The sequence below is a fragment of the Oncorhynchus mykiss genome, chromosome 29 (assembly GCF_057628025.1).
Source record: "Oncorhynchus mykiss isolate SJ-2025 chromosome 29, ASM5762802v1, whole genome shotgun sequence".
NCBI classification, from domain to species: Eukaryota; Metazoa; Chordata; class Actinopteri; order Salmoniformes; family Salmonidae; genus Oncorhynchus; species Oncorhynchus mykiss.
The window spans coordinates 33,454,721-33,475,966 of record NC_143050.1 but is presented as its reverse complement, the minus strand read 5'-3'; the positions used below and the strand labels follow the sequence as shown (position 1 = coordinate 33,475,966).

The 21,246-nt window shown below is 41.8% G+C and overlaps 1 protein-coding gene across 9 annotated transcripts in view; it reads right to left on the bottom strand.

The window, feature by feature from the left end:
- The window catches only part of LOC110509694 (microtubule-associated serine/threonine-protein kinase 3), a 178,209-nt gene that overhangs the window by 47,723 nt on the left and 109,240 nt on the right, over window positions 1-21,246 (bottom strand). For 3 of the 9 annotated variants that reach the window (XM_090227064.1, XM_090227062.1, XM_021590735.3), the window contains one exon: window positions 20,007-20,087. The exons of 4 other annotated variants lie outside the window; for them this stretch is intronic. In XM_090227064.1, coding sequence (XP_090083190.1) covers window positions 20,007-20,087 — 81 coding nt within the window. Of the gene's footprint in view, window positions 1-14,960; window positions 15,834-20,006; window positions 20,088-21,246 lie in introns of those variants that run through there. 2 more of the 9 variants (XM_090227060.1, XM_090227061.1) reach the window with 2 other exon arrangements.

Below are 21,246 nucleotides of genomic sequence, written 5' to 3'. Positions count from 1 at the left end.
TCTACGTATTCCCCAAGATGTCTACAGCATTGTGACGTCTTTTTACACATTTATGTTGAAGAATAGCCGTAAGGGTCACATGATGGCTCCCGCAGAAAATCTTGCGTAAAGTACACAAGTTGCCATTTTTCCAATCGCTTCTTATGGGAAACCAATTGTCCCGGGGGATATTTTATCGAATAGATACGTGAAAAACACCTTGAGGATTGATTCGAAACAATGTTTGCCATGTTTCTGTCGATATTATGGAGCTAATTTGGAAAAAGGTTCAGCGTTGTAGTGACTGTATTTTCCGGTCGATTTCTCAGCCAAACGTGAAGAACAAATGGAGCTATTTCGCCTACAAAAATAATATTTTTGGAAAAAAGGAACATTTGCTATCTAACTGGGAGTCTCCTGAGTGAAAACATCCGAAGTTCTTCAAAGGTAAATGATTTAATTTGATTGCTTTTCTTATTTTCATGAAAATGTTGCCTGCTGGTAGCAGAGCCTAGCATAGCATTATGCCATGATAAACTTACACAAATGCTTGTCTAGCGTTGGCTGTAAAGCACATTTTGAAAATCTGAGATGACAGTGTGATTAACAAAAGGCTAAGCTGTGTCTCAATATATTTCATTTGTGATTTTCATGAATAGGAACATTTTCTAGGGATATTTATGGCCGCTGCGTTATGCTAATTAGTTTCAGGCGATGATTACGCTCCCGCATGCGGGGTGGGTAGTATCAAGAAGTTAAGAAATTTGGTTTAATTCATTTGATGAATATTATGGTGTTTCTATTCCGGGAAAAACGAGAAACAAAACCCTCGGGGATGGAATGGAAAATATTTCGCAGTACAACGTGACGGTCGGGAGTAGGCTACAGCATAAGAGGATTGGAAGATTCTAAATTAATATCTAAGGGGCATAACATTTCCACACCCTAATTGTAGTGTAACCAATACTCATTTTGCCTATCATTGGCCTACAGTATATCTAAAAATATTGTTTTCAATAAGTACATTTAGAGGATTGGAGGACTCTAAATTAATATCTAAGGGGCATTTTCGTTAGGTACTGTGAGAATATCTAAGGGGCTTTTATATATTTCTAAATTAATTAATAATCGCTTTGTTTAAAAAGTAACAATATTTTGGAGATTACGTTTTCATTTAACCTAGAGTTAGCGAGAAAAGGCCATTCTTAAACATGAGTGACACATACTCACTAATTTGTAAATAAAGCTAGTTTGTTATCTAGAATTATTTATTTCTGGAGAAACCTAACTTGATTATTTAGCAGACATCACTTGCTTATATTCAGTCAACATATATTTTAAGAATATCATGGAATATAATTGAACATTTACGTTTCTCCATGCTTGTCTCAGAGCAGCGTGAAACGTTGTTGAAATAGACGTCCACAGCGGGAAGACTATATATAACAATATTTGAGATGATTTTGTTTGAAAAATAACAACAGTTAACGATTGTAATCTGAATAAAGGCCAAAATATAGCCCCGCTAATAGCCATAATGACGCTGTACAATGTGACCATGTGTTTGAAAGAGTATTTTCCAGTAAGAAACTATTTGTTTGCCTTCATTAGACAACTTTGTTCCAATATTTCTGCAATTCAGTGATAATTATTCCCATAATTATTTGTTATGGATGCATAACTAAATCAACATCTGCATTATGAAAGAGTTTTTATCATTTTAATACTGAAAGCATAAAGATGCTGATGTAGATGTACAGTCTATGCTTTTACATTTGGATAATAAAGCATTTTGAAGACATAAGCCACCTGCATTTGTTTATTAGGCTACTGTGCAGTCTGACAAGTAAACATAGCCTAAAATACATATTGTAGTAAACATGGGAAAGTGCCTAATTCCTTATCTAAGGTAGAGCAGGCCATTTCCAGACTCGGTGACCTCAAGTACCTTCAATAATGGCTGTACTAGAGAATGTGGACATGCGGGAGACTGGGGTTCAATTCCCCGATGGGGAGGAAGGAGTAGGCTGTCCTTGTAAATAAGAATTTGTTCTTAACTGATTCCATATGTGTTATTTCATAGTTGTGATGTCTTCACTATTATTCTACAATGTAGAAAATTAAGAAAAACCCTGGAATGAGTAGGTGTCCAAACATTTGATTGATACTTGCTTAATTAATTAGATTAATATTATGGTGTTTCTATTCCAAGAAAAACCTTCTGGGTTTGCATTAGGATGGAATGGAAAATATGGCACTGTACAACATGACGGTTGGCAGTACAGTACTGGGCTATTTAGCTAAAGAATCTCCATGTCTTGCGGGCAGGGCACGTGGGAGACCAGACCGGGGTTCAACTCCATGACGGGGATTAAAGAGTAGGCTGTCGTTTTAAACACACATTTCTTCTTAACTGACTTGCCTAGTTAAATAAAGGTTACACTAAGAGCATAACATTTCTGCACCCACATTTTCTAATTATAGTCTAACCAATACCCAAACAGAGATTCAGTCAAATTTAAAATGTCATTGATTTATCAAGACCAGTCCCCATGCCCGTCTCAGAGCAGCGCAAAATGGTGATAAAATAGGATTTGAAGCAAAAGCCTAAAACTATTGCTTCTAACTTCAATATGCTCTTTAAATAAATAAGTCCTACACCACTTTTAACAGCACATTACTCAACACTAGTGAGACTAATATCTCATACACAATATCGAAAAATATGACGTGACTCTCCCCCAATAATTACATAGAGGATATTTCTGTAATTCAGGGATATTTATTCCCATAGTAATTCGTTATGGATACATAACTAAATAAACGTTGGCATTTAGTTTGAACGTGCAGACTGGCACTAAGAACAGAACAGCAGGAACGTTTCCCTGGTCAGCGCCATTATTAGTAATATTTTGGAGATTATTTTGTTTTCAAATAATGTAAAATGAGTGAGAAAAAGGCCATTATTCAACATGGGGTGAGACATTGTGAATAATTTGTAGATAAAGCCAGTTTGTAATTTAGAATGATCTATTTCTGTTTTTAGAGGGAGAACAACCAAAAACCTAGTCATGGGTCTCCCAGTTGAGGGAGGCACGGTATTGAACCAGCATCTGTAGCAACACAGTGTCTTAGACCGTTGCACCACTCAGACACTGTCCAACGTGACCTGTTCGGGAGAGGCCTAAAGTACTACAGTAAGAGCAAAATAATAAAATAAAATAAATAATAATAATAACCTTACTGTAACAACAGTTTTAGTAAGTAATACAGAGGTCATGAACAATTATCAGTTTCTATTTAGGCTTATGTCGCCCATTCATTGTCAGAGACACAGTAGGACCCAAAGCATAATCAGTGATCTAACTCCCCCTTGCACTGGTCTGGAGCAATGAAGTGGTGACACAGGGTACCATACTAAACCACATATTACCTCTAAGTCCCGTGGCATAAGCTCGCAACTTCTAAAGGAGGATCCACTGTAGGCCAAGGACTAGATAGTGTATTTTTACCTTACTGTAGGCTACTACTTTTAGTCTTGAATCTTTGGTTGTGTACTACACTACTCACTCTGTTTAGCACATGTGAATCCTTAAAGAGATGCTTGGGGCTAAGGTTTAAGAGGGTGTGAACGATGCTGAGTGGGTGTAGACAAAGAAGAGCTCTCCAGTACATGTACCAAAACAATCAAGGGCCATTTTCTCAAGTTTATCAACTTTCAAAGTAGAATTACTTTCTATTGTTCCTCAACTTCAGTGTATGATATACCATTTTCTATAATAATTTAAAAAATCATCACACATGTAGTCTTCGAGAGAGGCCACAAAGGAACACTGCTGAGAGACAAATTGTGTGGAAATTGCTCTGCATTTGTCTTGAAAGTTGTTGTGCTGTTCGTGCACTCTATTACATGAATTTCCTGCATTCACTAGCTTTCAGTTCAGCAAGGCTTTAAAATTCCTTTCCTTAGTTTAGAACACTGCTTTGCTTTCCAATCCAAGAATATCCAAAGCCTTTCTTATCTTGACCCCATGTCAACTACAAGAAGTCATGATTCATCTCATTTTTTTTTACGTCTTCGAGCTTTGCTTCCTTGTCAAGTGAGCTGACATCAGCCCAATATACAACAGACAGGCACAACACAGAAAGAAGGAGCAAGAGGGAAACAGACAGAGAGAGGGAGAGAGAGATGACGTGCTCTCCCTTTCCAGCTATTTGTTGCTAATGCACTATGGGGCATCAAATAAATACAAAATTGGTTGCGTACACATACATTTTGCAGATGTTATCGAAGGTGCAGCAATTTTCTTTTGTTTCTAGCTCCAAGAGTGCAGTAATACCTAACAATACACACATCTCCAAAAATGTTTAGAAATGAATTAAGAAATAACAGAATGAGCAATGTCATATATACAGTGCCTTGCGAAAGTATTCGGCCCCCTTGAACTTTGCGACCTTTTGCCATATTTCAGGCTTCAAACAGAAAGATATAAAAATGTATTTTTTGTGAAGAATCAACAACAAGTGGGACACAATCATGAAGTGGAACGACATTTATTGGATATTTCAAACTTTTTTAACTGATCAAAAACTGAAAAATTGGGCGTGCAAAATTATTCAGCCCCTTTACTTTCAGTGCAGCAAACTCTCTCCGGAAGTTCAGTGAGGATCTCTGAATGATCCAATGTTGACCTAAATGACTATTGAGGATAAATACAATCCACCTGTGTGTAATCAAGTCTCCGTATAAATGCACCTGCACTGTGATAGTCTCAGAGGTCCGTTAAAAGCACAGAGAGCATCATGAAGAACAAGGAACACACCAGGCAGGTCCGAGATACTGTTGTGAAGAAGTTTAAAGCTGGATTTGGATACAAAAAGATTTCCCAAGCTTTAAACATCCCAAGGAACACTGTGCAAGCGATAATATTGAAATGGAAGGAGTATCAGACCACTGCAAATCTACCAAGACCTGGCCGTCCCTCTAAACTTTCAGCTCATACAAGGAGAAGACTGATCAGAGATGCAGCCAAGAGGCCCATGATCACTCTGGATGAACTGCAGAGATCTACAGCTGAGGTGGGAGACTCTGTCCATAGGACAACAATCAGTCGTATATTGCACAAATCTGGCCTTTATGGAAGAGTGGCAAGAAGAAAGCCATTTCTTAAAGATATCCATAAAAAGTGTTGTTTAAAGTTTGCCACAAGCCACCTGGGAGACACACCAAACATGTGGAAGAAGGTGCTCTGGTCAGATGAAACCAAAATTGAACTTTTTGGCAACAATGCAAAACGTTATGTTTGGCGTAAAAGCAATACAGCTGAACACACCATCCCCACTGTCAAACATGGTGGTGGCAGCATCATGGTTTGGGCCTGCTTTTCTTCAGCAGGGACAGGGAAGATGGTTAAAATTGATGGGAAGATGGATGGAGCCAAATACAGGACCATTCTGGAATAAAACCTGATGGAGTCTGCAAAAGACCTGAGACTGGGACAGAGATTTGTCTTCCAACAAGACAATGATCCAAAACATAAAGCAAAATCTACAATGGAATGGTTCAAAAATAAACATATCCAGGTGTTAGAATGGCCAAGTCAAAGTCCAGACCTGAATCCAATCGAGAATCTGTGGAAAGAACTGAAAACTGCTGTTCACAAATGCTCTCCATCCAACCTCACTGAGCTCGAGCTGTTTTGCAAGGAGGAATGGGAAAAAAATTCAGTCTCTCGATGTGCAAAACTGATAGAGACATACCCCAAGTGACTTACAGCTGTAATCGCAGCAAAAGGTGTCGCTACAAAGTATTAACTTAAGGGGGCTGACTAATTTTGCACGCCCAATTTTTCAGTTTTTGATTTGTTAAAAAAGTTTGAAATATCCAATAAATGTCGTTCCACTTCATGATTGTGTCCCACTTGTTGTTGATTCTTCACAAAAAAATACAGTTTTATATCTTTATGTTTGAAGCCTGAAATGTGGCAAAAGGTCGCAAAGTTCAATGGGGCCGAATACTTTCGCAAGGCACTGTATATACATATATATAGTAACCAGTGAACACACTTTTTTTCTCCTTTTTTACCAGGAGACCCGCTTGTGTACAACACCCATAATGCAGAACATTTCACAGAACCCCTCATATGGTGTGAGACAGACAGTATAGAAAAGGTTTGTATAGCAGTAGTTATATAGGATCAGCCTTAACTAGAATACGGTATATACACTATATATATATATATAAAAGTATGTGGACACCTCTCAAAATAGTGGATTTGGCCATTTCAGCCACACTCATTTCCGACAGGTATATAAAAATCGAGCACACAGCTATGCGATCTCCATAGACAAACATTGGCAGTAGAATGGCCTTACAGAAAAGCTCTGACTTTGAATGTTGCACCGCCATAGGATGCCACCTTTCCAACAAGTCAAATTTCTGCCCTCCTAGAGCTGCGCCGGTCAACTATACATGCTGTTATTGTGAGGTGGAAACGTCTAGGAGCAACAAAATGGTAGACCACACAAGCTCACAGAATGGGACCGCTGAGTGCTGAAGCGCGGTCAACACTCACTACCAAATTCCCAACTGCCTCGAACATCAGCACAAGAACAATTCGTTGGGAGCTTCATTAAATGGGTTTCCATGGCCAAGCAGCCGCACACAAGCCTTAGATCACCATGTGCAATGCCGAGTATCGGTTTAAGTGGTGTAAAGCTCACTAAATCTTAACACTACAGCATACAATGACATTCTAGATGATTCTGTGCTTCCAACTTTGTGACAACGGTTTGGGGGGGAAGGCCCTTTCCTGTTTCAGCATGACAATGCACATATGCACAAAGCGAGGTCCATACAGAAATAGTTTGTCGAGATCAGTGTCGAATCACTTGACTAGCCTGCAAAGAGCCCTGACCTCAACTCCATCAAACACCCTTGGGATTAATTGGAATGCGAACCAGGTCTAATCGCCCAACATCTGTGCCCAACCTCACTAATGCGCTTGTAACTGAATGGAAGCAAGTTCCCGCAGCAATGTTCCAACATTCAGTGGAAAGCCTTCCCAGAAGAGGGAAGGCTATTATATCAGCAAAGGGGGGGACCAACTCCATATTAATACCCATGATTTTGGAATGAGATGTTCTACAAGCTGGTGTCCACATACTTTTGCTCTTGTAGTGTGCATATGAAGAGGGTAAAATTGTATGTAAACATTATTAAAAAGTGACCATTGTTCAGTGATGATGTACCGTTCCTTCAGAAAGTATTCCCACCCCTGGACTTTTTCAAGGTGGGATTAGAATGGATTTAATTGTAATTTTTGTCAACAATCAATACAAAATATTCAGTAATGCCAAAGTGGAATAGAAATGATAACATTTGTAAAACATTTATGAAAAAAAGAAAACACTAATATATCTTGATTACATAAGTATTTAACCCCCTGTGGCAATACATGTTAGGATCACCTTTGGCAGCGAATACAGCTATGAGTCTTTCTGGGTAAGTCTCCAAGAGCTTTGCACACCTGGATTGTACAATATTTGCACATTCTTCAAAAAATTCTTCAAGCTCTTAAGTTCAAAATCGAATTTGTCACATGTGCCAAATACAACCTTACCGTGAAATGCTTACTTACAAGTTGGTTGTTGATCATTGCTAGACAGACATTTTCAAGTTTTGCCATAGATTTTCCAAGCCAATTTAAGTCAAAACTGTAACTAGGCCACTCAGAAACATTCAATGTTGCTTTGGTAACTCCAGTGTATATTTGGCCTTGTGATTAAGGTTATTGCCCTGCTGAAAGGTGAATGTGTCTCCCAGTGTCTGTTGGAAAGCAGACAACCAGGTTGTCCTCTAGGATTTTCCTGTGCTTACAGTAGTTATATACCGCTTCTTTTTATCCTAAAAAAAACCTCCATAGTCCTTGCCGATGACAATCATACCCATAACATGATTAAGCCACCACCATGATTGAAAGTATGAAGAGTGGTACCCAGTAATGTGTTGTGTGGATTTGCCCCAAACATAAGACTTCGTATTCAGGACATAATGATCATTTCTTTGCCGCATTTTTTACATTTACTTTAGAGCCTCATTGTAAACAAGATGCATGTTCTGTACAGGCTTCCTTCTTTTCACTCTCAATTAGGTTAGAATTGTGGAGCAACTACAATGTTGTTGATTTATCCTCCGTTTTATCTTATCACAGCCATTAAACTCTGTAACTTTGGCCTCATGGTGAAATCCCTGAGTGGTTTCCTTTCTCTCCTGGAACTAAGTTATGAAAGACGCCTGCCTGTATGTTTGTAGTGACTGGGTCTATTGATACACCATCCAAAGTATAAATAATAACTTCAACATGCTCAAAGGGATATTCAAAGTTAGCTTTATTATGCATTTTTTTCACCAATAGGTGCCCTTCTTTGTGAGGCATTGGAAAACCTGCCTGGTCTTTCTGATTGAATCTAAAGTCACTGGTCGACTGAGGCACCTTACTGATAATTCTGTGTGGGGTACAGAGATGAGCTAGTGATTAAAAAATAATCTGAAACACTATTATTGTGTTTGTGTTACTATCACTCACAGAGCGAGTCCATACAACTTATTATGCGACTTCTTAAGCAAATATTTACCTCTGAATTTATTTAGGCTTGCCATAACAAAGGAGTTGAATACTTATTGACTCAAGGGATTTCAGCCTTACATTTTTTATTAATTTGTAACAATTTCTAAAAACATAATTTCACTTTCACATTATGGGGTATTGTGTGTAGGCCAGTGACACAAAAAAATAAGTTAATACATTTTTAAATCTGGCTGTAACACAACAAAATGTTCAAAAAGTCAATACATTCTGAAGGCAGCAGTCCCTAAGGTGCAGGGAAGAGTACCGGGCATTTAACAGTCCGATGGCCTGGAGATAGAAGCAGTTTTTCAGTCTCTCGGTCCCAGCTTTGATGCACATGTGCTTTCTCCACCTTCTAGATGTTAGCGGGGTGAACAGGCCATGACTCGGATGGCTGAGGTACTTGATGATCTTCTTGGCCATCCTGTGACACCAGGTACTGTAGATGTCCTGGAGAACAGCCAGTGTGCCCCGGTGATGCATTGTGCTGATTGCACCACCCTCTGGAGAGCCCTGAGGATGTTGCAATTTCCGTACCAGGTGGTGATACCTGGTAGGGGTGCGTCACCTGAGTGGGTTGAGTCACTGATGTGATCTTCCTGTCTGGGTTGTGCCGTGGCGGAGATCTTTGTGGGCTATACTCGGCCTTGTCTCAGGATGGTAAGTTGGTGGTTGAAGATATCCCTCTAGTGGTGTGGGGGCTGTGCTTTGGCAAAGTGGGTGGGGTTATATCCTTCCTGTTTGGCCCTGTCCGGGGGTGTCCTCGGATGGGGCCACAGTGTCTCCTGACCCCTCCTGTCTCAGCCTCCAGTATTTATGCTGCAGTAGTTTATGTGTCGGGGGGCTAGGGTCAGTTTGTTATATCTGGAGTACTTCTCCTGTCCTATTCGGTGTCCTGTGTGAATTTAAGTGTGCTCTCTCTAATTCTCTCTTTCTCTCTTTCTTTCTCTCTCTCTCGGAGGACCTGAGCCCTAGGACCATGCCTCAGGACTACCTGACATGATGACTCCTTGCTGTCCCAGTCCACCTGGCCATGCTGCTGCTCCAGTTTCAACTGTTCTGCCTTATTATTATTGGACCATGCTGGTCATTTATGAACATTTGAACATCTTGGCCATGTTCTGTTATAATCTCCACCCGGCACAGCCAGAAGAGGACTGGCCACCCCACATAGCCTGGTTCCTCTCCAGGTTTCTTCCTAGGTTTTGGCCTTTCTAGGGAGTTTTTCCTAGGCCACCGTGCTTCTACACCTGCATTGCTTGCTGTTTGGGGTTTTAGGCTGGGTTTCTGTACAGCACTTTGAGATATCAGCTGATGTACGAAGGGCTATATAAATACATTTGATTTGATTTGATATGGCCTGACAGGATGCCCTCAATGGTGCATATTTAGATGTTTGTGAGGGTCTTAGGGGCCAAGATATTTTCAGCCTCCTGAGGTTGAACAGGTGCTGTTGCGCCTTCTTCACCACACTGTCTGTGTGAATGGACCATTTCAGCTTATCAGTGACGGAAGCTTTTCACCATCTCCACTACGGTCCCGTCAATATGAGTGGGGGTGTGCCCTCTCTGGTGTCTCCTGAAGTCCATTAACAGCTTATTCATTTTGTTGACATTGAGGGAGAGGAAATCTTCCAGGCACCAGTCTGCCAGGGCCCTCACCTCCTACCTGTAAGCTGTCTCATCGTTGTTGGCAATCAGCAAACTTGATGATTGAGTTGGAGACGTGCATGGCCATGCAGTCATGGGTGAAAGGGGAGTTCAAGAAGGGGCTGAGCATGCACCCTTCTGGGGTTGCCTATTTTCACCACCTGGGATCGCCTGTCAGGAAGTCCAGGGCCCAGTTGCACAGGGTGGGGTTCAGACCCAGGGCCCCAAGCTTAGTGATGAGCTTGGAGGGCATTATTTTGTTGAAGGCTGAGCTGTAGTCGAAGAACAGCATTCTTACATTGGTATTCCTCTTGTCCAGATGGGATAGGGCATCTGTTGGGGCGATATGCAAATTGTAGTGGGTCTAGGGTGTTGGGCAAGGAGGTGATATGATCCTTAACTAGCATCTCAAAGCACTTCATGATGAATAAACATTTAGTTCAGTTACCTTCACTTTCTTGGGTACAGGAACAATGGTGGACATCTTGAAGCAACAGACTGGGATAGGGAGTGATTGAATATGTCCATTAACATTCCAGCCAGCTGGTCTGCACATGCTCTGTGGATGTGGCTTGGGATGCCGTCTGGGCCGGCAGCCTTGCAAGGGTTAATACGCTTAATTGTCTTACTCATGTTGGCCACAGAGAACGAGAGTTCACAGTCCTCGTGAGCGGCAGTGGCCCACGTCGGCGGCTCAGTGTTTGGCTTTCCCTTAATAAGGAGTCCCTTGCACTTTTTTCAAACACACTATTTCTTCCAGAAAACGGTTGAGTTTAAAAATATATATTTTTTACTTTAAAACAAAATGTGTCCTTCAAAGAAAATAACTTCCCTACAGTCAAACATGGAGGCAGTTCAGTGATGTTTAGGGGTTGCTTTGCTGCCTCTGGCACTGGAACTTGAACGTGTGCATGGCCTTATGAAATCAGGAAAATACCAAGCCATTTTGCAGACCCAGTGTCATAAAGTTGAGTCTCTGTTGAAGGTCATGGGTCTTCCAGGAGGACAATGACCCCCAAACACACTTCAAAAAACACCCAGGAATGGTTCAAGAAAAAACACTGGACTATTCTGAAGTGGCCAGCAACGAGTCCAGATCTAAATCCCATTGACAACTTGTAAGAAGGATGGAAGCAGTTTGCACAGCAAACCAGGAGTGGGCCAAACTGCCAGGACAGAGGTGCAGGAAGCACATCGATGGCTATAGGAAGCGCTTGATTGGCTGTGCTACCAAATATTAAGTCGAGGGTGTCAATAATTTTGTGAAAGCCCTTTATTTTCAGATTTAAATGGATACACTAAGTTGTGAATAAAAACAAAAACAAAGGTTCTGTAATATTAACAGTGAAATAATGAATTGTGGAGACGTCTTGTGTCTGAGCCATTGAATTGCACTTTATCACTGTACTGTCATTTTGCTTCTGATTGCCTTAGAGGGAATACTGTTGCTGGTCAGTTGTACACATCCATGTTCCCAGTCATCTTGCCGTGATTAAATGTGGTGGTTAGTGCTTTCAGTTTGGCCATCTATCCATATTTGGTTTGGATTAGTTCTAATAGTCACAGTGAGAACAACATCCTCTATACACTTCCTGATGAACTCAGTCACCGAGTTTATATATACGATCGATTGTATACATCGATTCTATTTTCAGAGTCAACCCCGGAACATTTCCCATTCCGCATGATCAAAACAATCTTGAAGAATAGATTACGATTGGTCAGACTAACGTTGAACAGACTTTACCACAGGTACTTCCTGTTTAACTTTCTGCCTATAGGAGGGGAGGCGCAAAGTAATGATCACGAGTGCTCGATGCGCGAGTAGCATAGGAGTTGTGTTGATAGAACTTCAGTAGCGTTTTCCTCAGATTTCCTTCAATACATTTCTAAGCTACATTAAATGCGGCCTCAAGATATGAGGTTTCCAGTTTGCACAAAGTCTAGTGTAGTTGAGAGCTGTATAAATCTAATACAATTATAATCTTTGGGAGGTAATGCGTTTGGCATTTGATGGTGAGGTATTCATCCAGATCGAAAGAACAAAAGAACTTGAGTTCCTATACGTTACCACAATTTGGTCATTGGGAATACTGATTTTACAGAAATGTTTGTTGAAATTTAAGATTTATTACTTAACAAATATATTCCCATATTGCATGTCCTGTTCACCTCAAAGATCCTACTTTAGAAATGCTCATCAAATCAAAGTTTATTGGTCGCGTAAACAGATTTTTAAGATGTTATCGCAGGTTCAGCGAAATGCTTGTGTTTCTAGCTCCAACAGTGCAGTAACACCTAGCAATACAAAACAAAACCCAAAAAGTAAAAAGAAAGAATCACATTTCTGTATTAGAAAGAGTGGATAACGCCACAACACAAATACCCAGCACGGCACTTCAGATGTCTCAATGGTTCATCACAGATAAAAGTATAACAAAACAGAGAATGTTTTTTTCACAATAACGTGGAGTTAGAGAACAATCATTTCTATATGGTACACTTCTATTCGTATTACACAACTGGGAATAAACCCATTCAAGTTCATCCCAGTTCAGGACATGACCATACAGTAGTTCTGTGCACTGTTCTGTGGTCTCCTTACATGGGACAACATCCCTCCCATCTGATCTCAACCGAGAGAGCTCTGCTCCCCACATAATCAAATCACTTACTACTGATATTAACATGCCTACTCACTCACAGCAATCCCTCTAGTTCACTTAACTTTGACCCTGCCCATTTTGGCTCCAATCCACTACAGGTGCAGCAACGAAAGACCTAGCAAAGCTGCAGCTGGCTCAAAACAAAGCAGCACACTTTGCCATTAACTGCACAGAACAAACATTAACAACATTCATGGTTGAGGAGAAATGTACTACTACTCTCTTTAAGAAACATTTCTGTTAAAAAATGCCTAACCGCGTGTATAATCTAGTTGCGTTCCCTTCAAACGGTCATACATACCCCACCCGACATTCCACTATGGGTTTCTTCACGGTACCCAAACCAAAAACTGATTTAACTCGTCGCTCAGTTATGTATAGAGCCATGTCATCGTGGCGGTGGGGTTACGGTATGGGCAGCCATAAGCTAGAAACAACAAACACAATTGCATTTTATCAACGGTAATTTGAATGCACAGAGATACTGTAACAAGACCTGGAGGCCCGTTGTCGTTGCCATTCATCTGCCGCCATCACCTCATGTTTCAGCATAATGCACGGCCCCATGTCGCAAGGATCTGTGTACAATTCCTGGAAGCTGAAAATGTCCCAGTTCTTCCATGGTCTGCACACTCATCCATTGAGCACATATGGGATGCTCTGGATCGACGTGTACGACGGCGTGTTTCAGTTCCCTCCAATGGGACAACATTCCACAGGCCACAATCAACAGCCTGATCAACTCTATGTGAAGGAGATGTGTCGTGCTGCATGTGGCAAATGGTGGTCACACCAGATACTGACTGGTTTTCTGATCCATGCCCCTACCTTATTTTAAGGTATCTGTGACCAACAGATGCATATCTGTATTCCCAGTCATGTAAAATCCATAGATTACGGCCTAACTAATTTATATGAATTGTAACTCAAGTAAAATTTTAAAAAATGCATTTACATTTTTGTTGAGTATATAACTCTTATTTTATCTTGTATTTTGAATTCAACGTAATACCTTATGTTGTTCTTGTCTACAACTGTTCTGAACTTTGTCATGTATTTCTACGTTTTATGTGGAACCCAGGAAGAGTAGCTGCTGTATGTGCAGTAGCTAATGGGGATCCTAATAAACTAAACAGCCTCTTATCTCAATTTGTTTCAGTTACTCCTATAAATCTATGTCTTTATACTGAAAAAAGCCCTCTGGTGATTTTCTGATGAAAGGAATAGATTACAGAGTGCAGTACAGCATGTCCTGAATATGCAGAGTAGTGAGGACATCATCTGATATGAAGCCGTTCTTTAGTACAAAATAGGTCAACCCGTAGAATATAAATAATACGACTTTCAGGAGGGACTGGACCAAGTGCACCAGTTTACACAAAAAAACTGGCATGTGAGGAAGAGCGCGATGTAACGTACAAACCTCTGGACGATGTAGTGCTACAGAGAGAAGAATTTTCAATGAAAGGTCATTGTATGAAGCTCAAACTCCACCGACAACCTTTAAGACACACCTACAGTATTCATGGGAAGAATTGGTAAAAATAAAATAAAAATTCAATTGTGGCTTCTGTTCTAATGAGGTAACAGATGAGAGGTACCAGATATCACATTTCACGTCATATTCCTAAAAGTCAACACTCCCCTGTTCCATCTTAAGGAGACAGGTTAATCATACTCCTTTATATAGAGTGCATGAGATACTGCCTTGAAAGCATTCAAACACTCAACTGGCGTTACAGTGCCACAAGGCTCAATCACACACAATACGTAGGCAGTAACACCCAACTTATTGTCCCGGGTCAACATCAGCATAAAACATCTCAGATGACCCCGACAAGGCAACAACACATTCGCTACTGGTCACTCACTGGTCTGTCCAATTCAAAAGGTAGAAGAATAGGCTTGCTCTTCTACTCATCTCTGAATTCTTCAAACAACTCTGGCTACAAAGTCCCAAGTAGCCTACATATGACCGATAGAAGAACCAAACCTACACTCACTGAACAAAACACACAGTTTGTCATCAAGGTTACCTTTTGGATCGTCTGAGCCTGGCCCTGCTGAGAAAGTGTGGCATGGTAAAATTGGAGAGAACCGTCCACAGACTGGAGTCCGACATTGTGCCAAAGTCATGCCAGCCCCTTCCAGGAAGCGGGATGTGGACTGGGGGTCTCAAAAGACCCGGCGATGAGAAGCGCCGGGCGTCATGGACATGGGGGGCGACCCGTCCCCTACAACAACAGTCCCGGCGACAAGCGCCAACACTTGAACAACCCCCATCCTCCTCCAAGGCTCCAAACTTACTCTGCTGCTCGGACACATCTGCAGCCAGCTGCGGCATACACACACACTGGCAGAGTGGACACTGCAGCGTCCTTTAAGTGCAGTTCCAAAAAATGAAAAATAAAAAAAGTACTCCAGGGAACACTGTTTGATTCAGGTCAGCTTATAAGCCTCTACGACCGGGATATAACACCTTATAAAAGCTGACTTTTGCTTTTCCTTTCTCTGTGCATTTGTTTCCAGATCCCATACAGTCACTCACCCTTCTCTCTTTCTCTCTCCCTACCAGCTCAACATGCTCCATATCATGTAACAGGCGGCATCTACCACTCCGCGTCCCAAGCGGGGGGGGGGGGGGGGGGGGGGGTGAGTCAGAGCAGTGCTGCATCACCAGCAGACATTGCGGTACACTCACAGCTTTCGCAATCTGGCTCCCCTCCAAAATGCCTCATGGGCTGGCCGATCTTAAGCAGGTCCTGTTTGAAATGGAAACGCTGTGCTTTTCCACGGTTGTCCTCTATTAAAGGCAGCCAGGCTTCCCCCCTCTCTTCCATAGTTCCTCCTTCCTACAGTTTGTTCTTAAGCAGGCAGTGAGACAGAGGCTGACTCACTTCATGACAGACAATCTCATCTTAACTCCTGCCACCCTTTGATCCCATTGTCTCATGCCCACTGGACTATCTTAAAGGAAGATAACAGGCCACATACAGGGGACTAAAGGTAAACAAGTGGGTCAGATAAGACACACATGCACGTACACACGGACACGCGCACATACACACAGTCTTGGCAGTTGGCTGAGATCAGCTTGCACGTTTGTTTGTGAGAAGGGGAGCTAGGCAGGCAGTTGGGTAGGAGGAGAGGCATGCAGCCACACACTCCACAGCAGATAGCATGGCATAACGGGAGTCAACAGTGATCTCAGCCAGGTTCATGTTACACTGTGTATGCTCCACCTGAAGAGCCTTGGGAGATACATAACACTCCCTGAGGGGAAATAGTGACACCCATTGACACCCACACAGAATGGGATCCAATCACAGGACACAGGGATTGATTGACAACTGATGCAGTGCTCCAAACAGTGGCCAAAGTCCAACGTCCAGACAGTTTTTCCTAGAACCACGTGACCTGGCCAGGAAGTACTCCTGGCCCTATCTATAGATACTGTAGCAAGTCCCTGCAATGAACACAAAAATATCATTTTTTTGATCATACAATCAGGTTCAATCAAATTACCTGACCAAGAAAAACTCTGCGCTCTGGTCAGACCATGTGCTTTCAGAGAGCTCTAGACAATAGTCATAAGCATTGCTGATAACAAGGTCACATGCGCTGTAAAACCCCAGGGTCCCTCGTCAGGACCTGTGATAGAACACCTTCTTAAAATGTGAAGCAGTGATGCTGACGTCAGGTAGTCATGCAGGCCTCCCAGCCCCCCCTCAGAGCTCTGTGTCCCAGTAGAGTGATGTGACAGGCCCAGCCCAGCACTAATTATGGCCCTGCTCTGCTTCTGTGCTCCAGATAAAAGAGGGTGATTTCAAAGGCACAACCACCGTTAATGGTAAACTGATTCCGTTATTAGATGGAGATGTGAAGACTAGTCGGAAGATCAATTTGAGGTTAAACTTTATTGGAAGCGTATTTAAATTATGTCTGTAGAGGTGCACTTTAAAGCTGGTGGTTTATAGATTTTTAAAATATTGATGTTTCTGCAGTCCGTCAGATATTCTGTTGGTTATACAATATAATATACACAATGTTATTAAAATGCGAATAAATATATTTTAATGATAAATAAACTATATGGGAAAGCTGCTACATTCTGATTGGTGTTGACCTCAAACTACAGTTTACTACAAAACTTTGACTCAATTAAATATATTTGAATATGCACATAATAGAAACATGGTGTCAGTACATTAGACTAAAAGGAAGGACTAATAAGAAGGGAAGTGTTCTGGTTTGATGTGCTAATTCTCTTGCCCATAATTTACAGTAAAATGGGTTTCAAATATTTTGGGGGAAATTATACATGCTGTGCAGCACATTAGCCGAGTCGAGTAATCTCCCCTAATTCATTAATCCTGATTAAAGTTCACCATGTTCTCTGGAATCACTGTGAAACATTATTGTCCTGATGGCTGATATTACACATGGGGGAATTCTGACTGACACCAGATACTTGACATCAAAGGCTTTATTCTGAAGCTGGATTAGCTGATGGATACCCAGTCTGCCCTTGCTGGTTAGCCTAGCAAGTAATTATATCCTTTTCTCATTGACTGGTTAGCATTAGCAAGCTACTATAGCAACTGTGATTGGCCTTTTGTTTCTTAACGGGTAGACATGACCTGACTACCAAAATGGTTGAAAACTTGTTGTAGCTAGTAAACATTTTTATAACAGGGCAATATTGTAGAATTAATGTACAAAATCAAACTGGAAAAAAACTAGCTAGCAGTAGCAGCTAACGCTAAAATAGCTCTGACAAGCATGCTCATTGTCTGAGGGGTTCACTAGTCAGTGTGAAGACCTTCCCATTGGTTAGTGTGACACTAACAGTAACCAGCAGACGACACAAGGCATAATTCAAATACACATTACAGTTCAGGTCATCAACTACGGAGTGACATTTCATATAAACAAATATATGCCAACATTTTACAAAATGCAGATAGGAGGAAAGAGTAGCATCAAAGATGTGATGTTTTTTGAGATTAGCCACTTTCCTACAAAATTCTCAATTAAGATATTTCCTTGTTTCAACTATGAACAGTATGCTACTACTGTACGGCATAAATGTTGCAATCTTTGTGGAAGTGAATAACTTCAATGTTAAGCTACTGCTCTTCTCAATGGAACTGTAAGAGAGTAGCTAGCAGCACAATATGTGGTCAGAGGTGACGCGAGGGGGCATTCTGCTACTTATTGATAGACAACTCTGTCTTTCATGCCGTTCGTATATTCACAGTTGAAAACGTATCTGGGGGGGCCTCCCGGGTGGCGCAGTGGTTAAGGGCGCTGTACTGCAGCGTCCCTGGGTTCGCGCCCAGGCTCTGTCGTAATCGGCCGCGACCGGGAGGTCCGTGGGGCGACGCACAATTGGCCTAGCGTCGCCCGGGTTAGGGAGGGCTTGGTCGATAGGGGTGTCCTTGTCTCATCGCGCACCAGCGACTCCTGTGGCGGGCTGGGCGCAGTGTGCGCTAACCAAGGTGGCCAGGTGCACGGTGTTTCCTCTGGTTGGATGCGTGCTGTGTTAAGAAGCAGTGCGGCTTGTGTATCGGAGGACGCATGACTTTCAACCTTCGTCTCTCCCGAGCCCGTACGGGAGTTGTAGCGATGAGACAAGATAGTAGCTACTACAACAATTGGATACCACGAAATTGGGGAGAAAAAGGGGTAAAATTCAAAAAAAAAGAAAAAAAAGAAAACGTATCTGGCGTCAACACATGCATCGCCAATGGATTTATAAAAAAGTATAGCATACTATATGAAGAATATTAATGTCCGTAAAATATTAATGACGACATGAGTCCACTCCAAACATCACAAAACAGTAACCACGACATCATTTATTCTACAAAGGCTGTTATCAATAAAACATGAGCATGAAACTGATGCACACACGTGAATAAATATATAAATATGAGTAATTTCCAGAATTTAGAATGGATACGGCCTCTTCCGGGCTCTCTTGAACTTGACTAATTCAAGTCATCTGTAGCCTATCAATCACACAAGAAAAACAGCATGTTTTCCAGAAAGGATGAACTCCTTATCCTTTTGTTCTGTCCTTCTCATTACAACCAAAGTTGTAGGAGGGGAGAAAACTAGGGGTCATGTAAACATTAATGAGCCAAAATGGCTAAAACAACAAAAGCAGGGTTCGGGCTCAATGACCCAGTTGAATATGCGAAACCAGATGAACCTACTCCAGGAACAAAAGGCTGATTCACGGCGGCTCGCCATGCGACACATCAAGAGACAGGGAAGAGGACAGTGTGACCTGCTATCGCCGACATCATTAGTGTGCTACGCAGAGAGGAGAGGATTTAGGGAGAGCGAGGAGAGAGAGAAGTGAAGGAGACAGCCATACCACCCCGCCCCCTCTGTCACTCCTCCAGATGATACAGTCTTGACATGCCTCAGCCACAGTAGCAAGACGCAAAGGCCCATTTGACCAGATACATGTTCCATCTAAATCCATTTTGCTATTGGCCAACATGGGCGGTAGCGGACCTCATTTTGGGGAAAGGGTGGGTGTTTGTTGATCTAAGGTTTCAGTTGGCTCCAATGTTGAAAGGACTTAACTTACTTGGATGGTTGGAAGGTCATATGGTTGACGGCTAAAACAAGAGGTATAGAGCAAACAACAGTAATGGGAAAAAAGGTATGCAACATTGTGACCTAAAATCACTGTATGACCCTTTTCTTTCAAGTGCATTTTCTAATAAATCAATCAAGCTTGGGGATTCTGACCATTCCCCACTTTGAAGAATTGCAAAATGCCACAAATCCTTCTTTGCACTTGAAAGAGAAGCCTCAAAACCAGACTATAGAAAATGAGTAAGGGGAAGGAGGTGACACTAAGAACATTATATAAGCACTCTATCCTCTTCCATCAAAGCTGCACCAAAGGAAACCGATTTCAGAGAGAAAAAAACACCTCTCTGTTATGACAAACTAATGATCGCATGGACTATCGACTCACACCTTTCATAGTCCAGCATGGATTTCCCTCAACCCACAAATACAAAATTAACATGATGGCCAAAGAAGCTTGTGACGCTTACCTCCAAAAATGAAATGCGTGCAACGGGCTGAGAGGGCTGCAAGGACTTGTGGGTGTCGGGCTCAAGCTTCGGGGAGTGAGGCTGGAAGTTAAAAGTAAGTTTTGTAAATAGTGATTATTTTAGCACGCTACGTTTGCACAGGACGGACAATGGCTACTTTCACTTAGAAGCCCTGTGAAGTGATTTGGGCTGATGTATGCAGTCACATACCCTGTCCTGCTAGCTAGCTGACATACATTAACCACAGAGCAGCAGCAGCAGCACAGCTTTGAAATGAAACTCAATTGTGTTTTGGAAATAGGTTACCAAGGCACTTGTCTGTTCACGCAACACAGGTTTAGCATCTTTGAGGATTAGAGACTTTGTTTGGTGCTTGAGGCTTGCTAGGCTTAAGCGATTATCATAAAAAGCATCCATACTATGCACACACACACACACACACACACACACACACAAACACACACACACACACACACACACACACACACACAAAAAAAGAGGTGGAGAGTGAAACCTGAAACAGGCACACAGTGCAACCAAATCCTACTTGAAATCTGAAGGATTACCCAAGGCTATGAGAAAACAGAAAAAAACCTCTATAGTAACTTCACTGGCAAGGAAAGAAAGCTCACTTCTTAAGATGTGAAAAGGATGTCTTTCAGCCCTCCAAACCACTGCCTGTTTACTTTCTGTAATTCAAGTAGAAAAACAACAGACTTTTTCCTGCTATCATGGCACTTAGTAGACACAATCAAAATGTATTAGCAAATAACAGCACAGTGCATCTCAATAGTCCATGATTAAACACTAGTATTGTTCCATAGAGCTGCAGAATTGACCTTCCTGTCAGTAACGACACTGAACTGGATCTAAATTAGATGCGTAGGCTACGTATATGCCGAGTTAGCAATACTTAAACTTGCGCCAGCAGAAGTATCGGAGGACGCAAACAAACATGTGCCTTGGTGACCCGAGAGAACCCAATCGACTGCCTTCGCAAGTCATTACACAAAGAACAGATCTGTGTGATGCGCAACAGGAACACAACAGGGCCATGGCGGAGTGTTTGTTGTTTGGGTCTCAGGCCCAGCATATTACTGTCACTGGTAGCAGGCGGGATCTGTTATCCAACATAAAAACAAGGCCTTGGTTATGAGGCCACTCCACTGCCCATCAACTTATTGATCATGCGTCACAAAAGCCTGCCATTTAATCATCACTGTATTGTGTGTCCATGTGT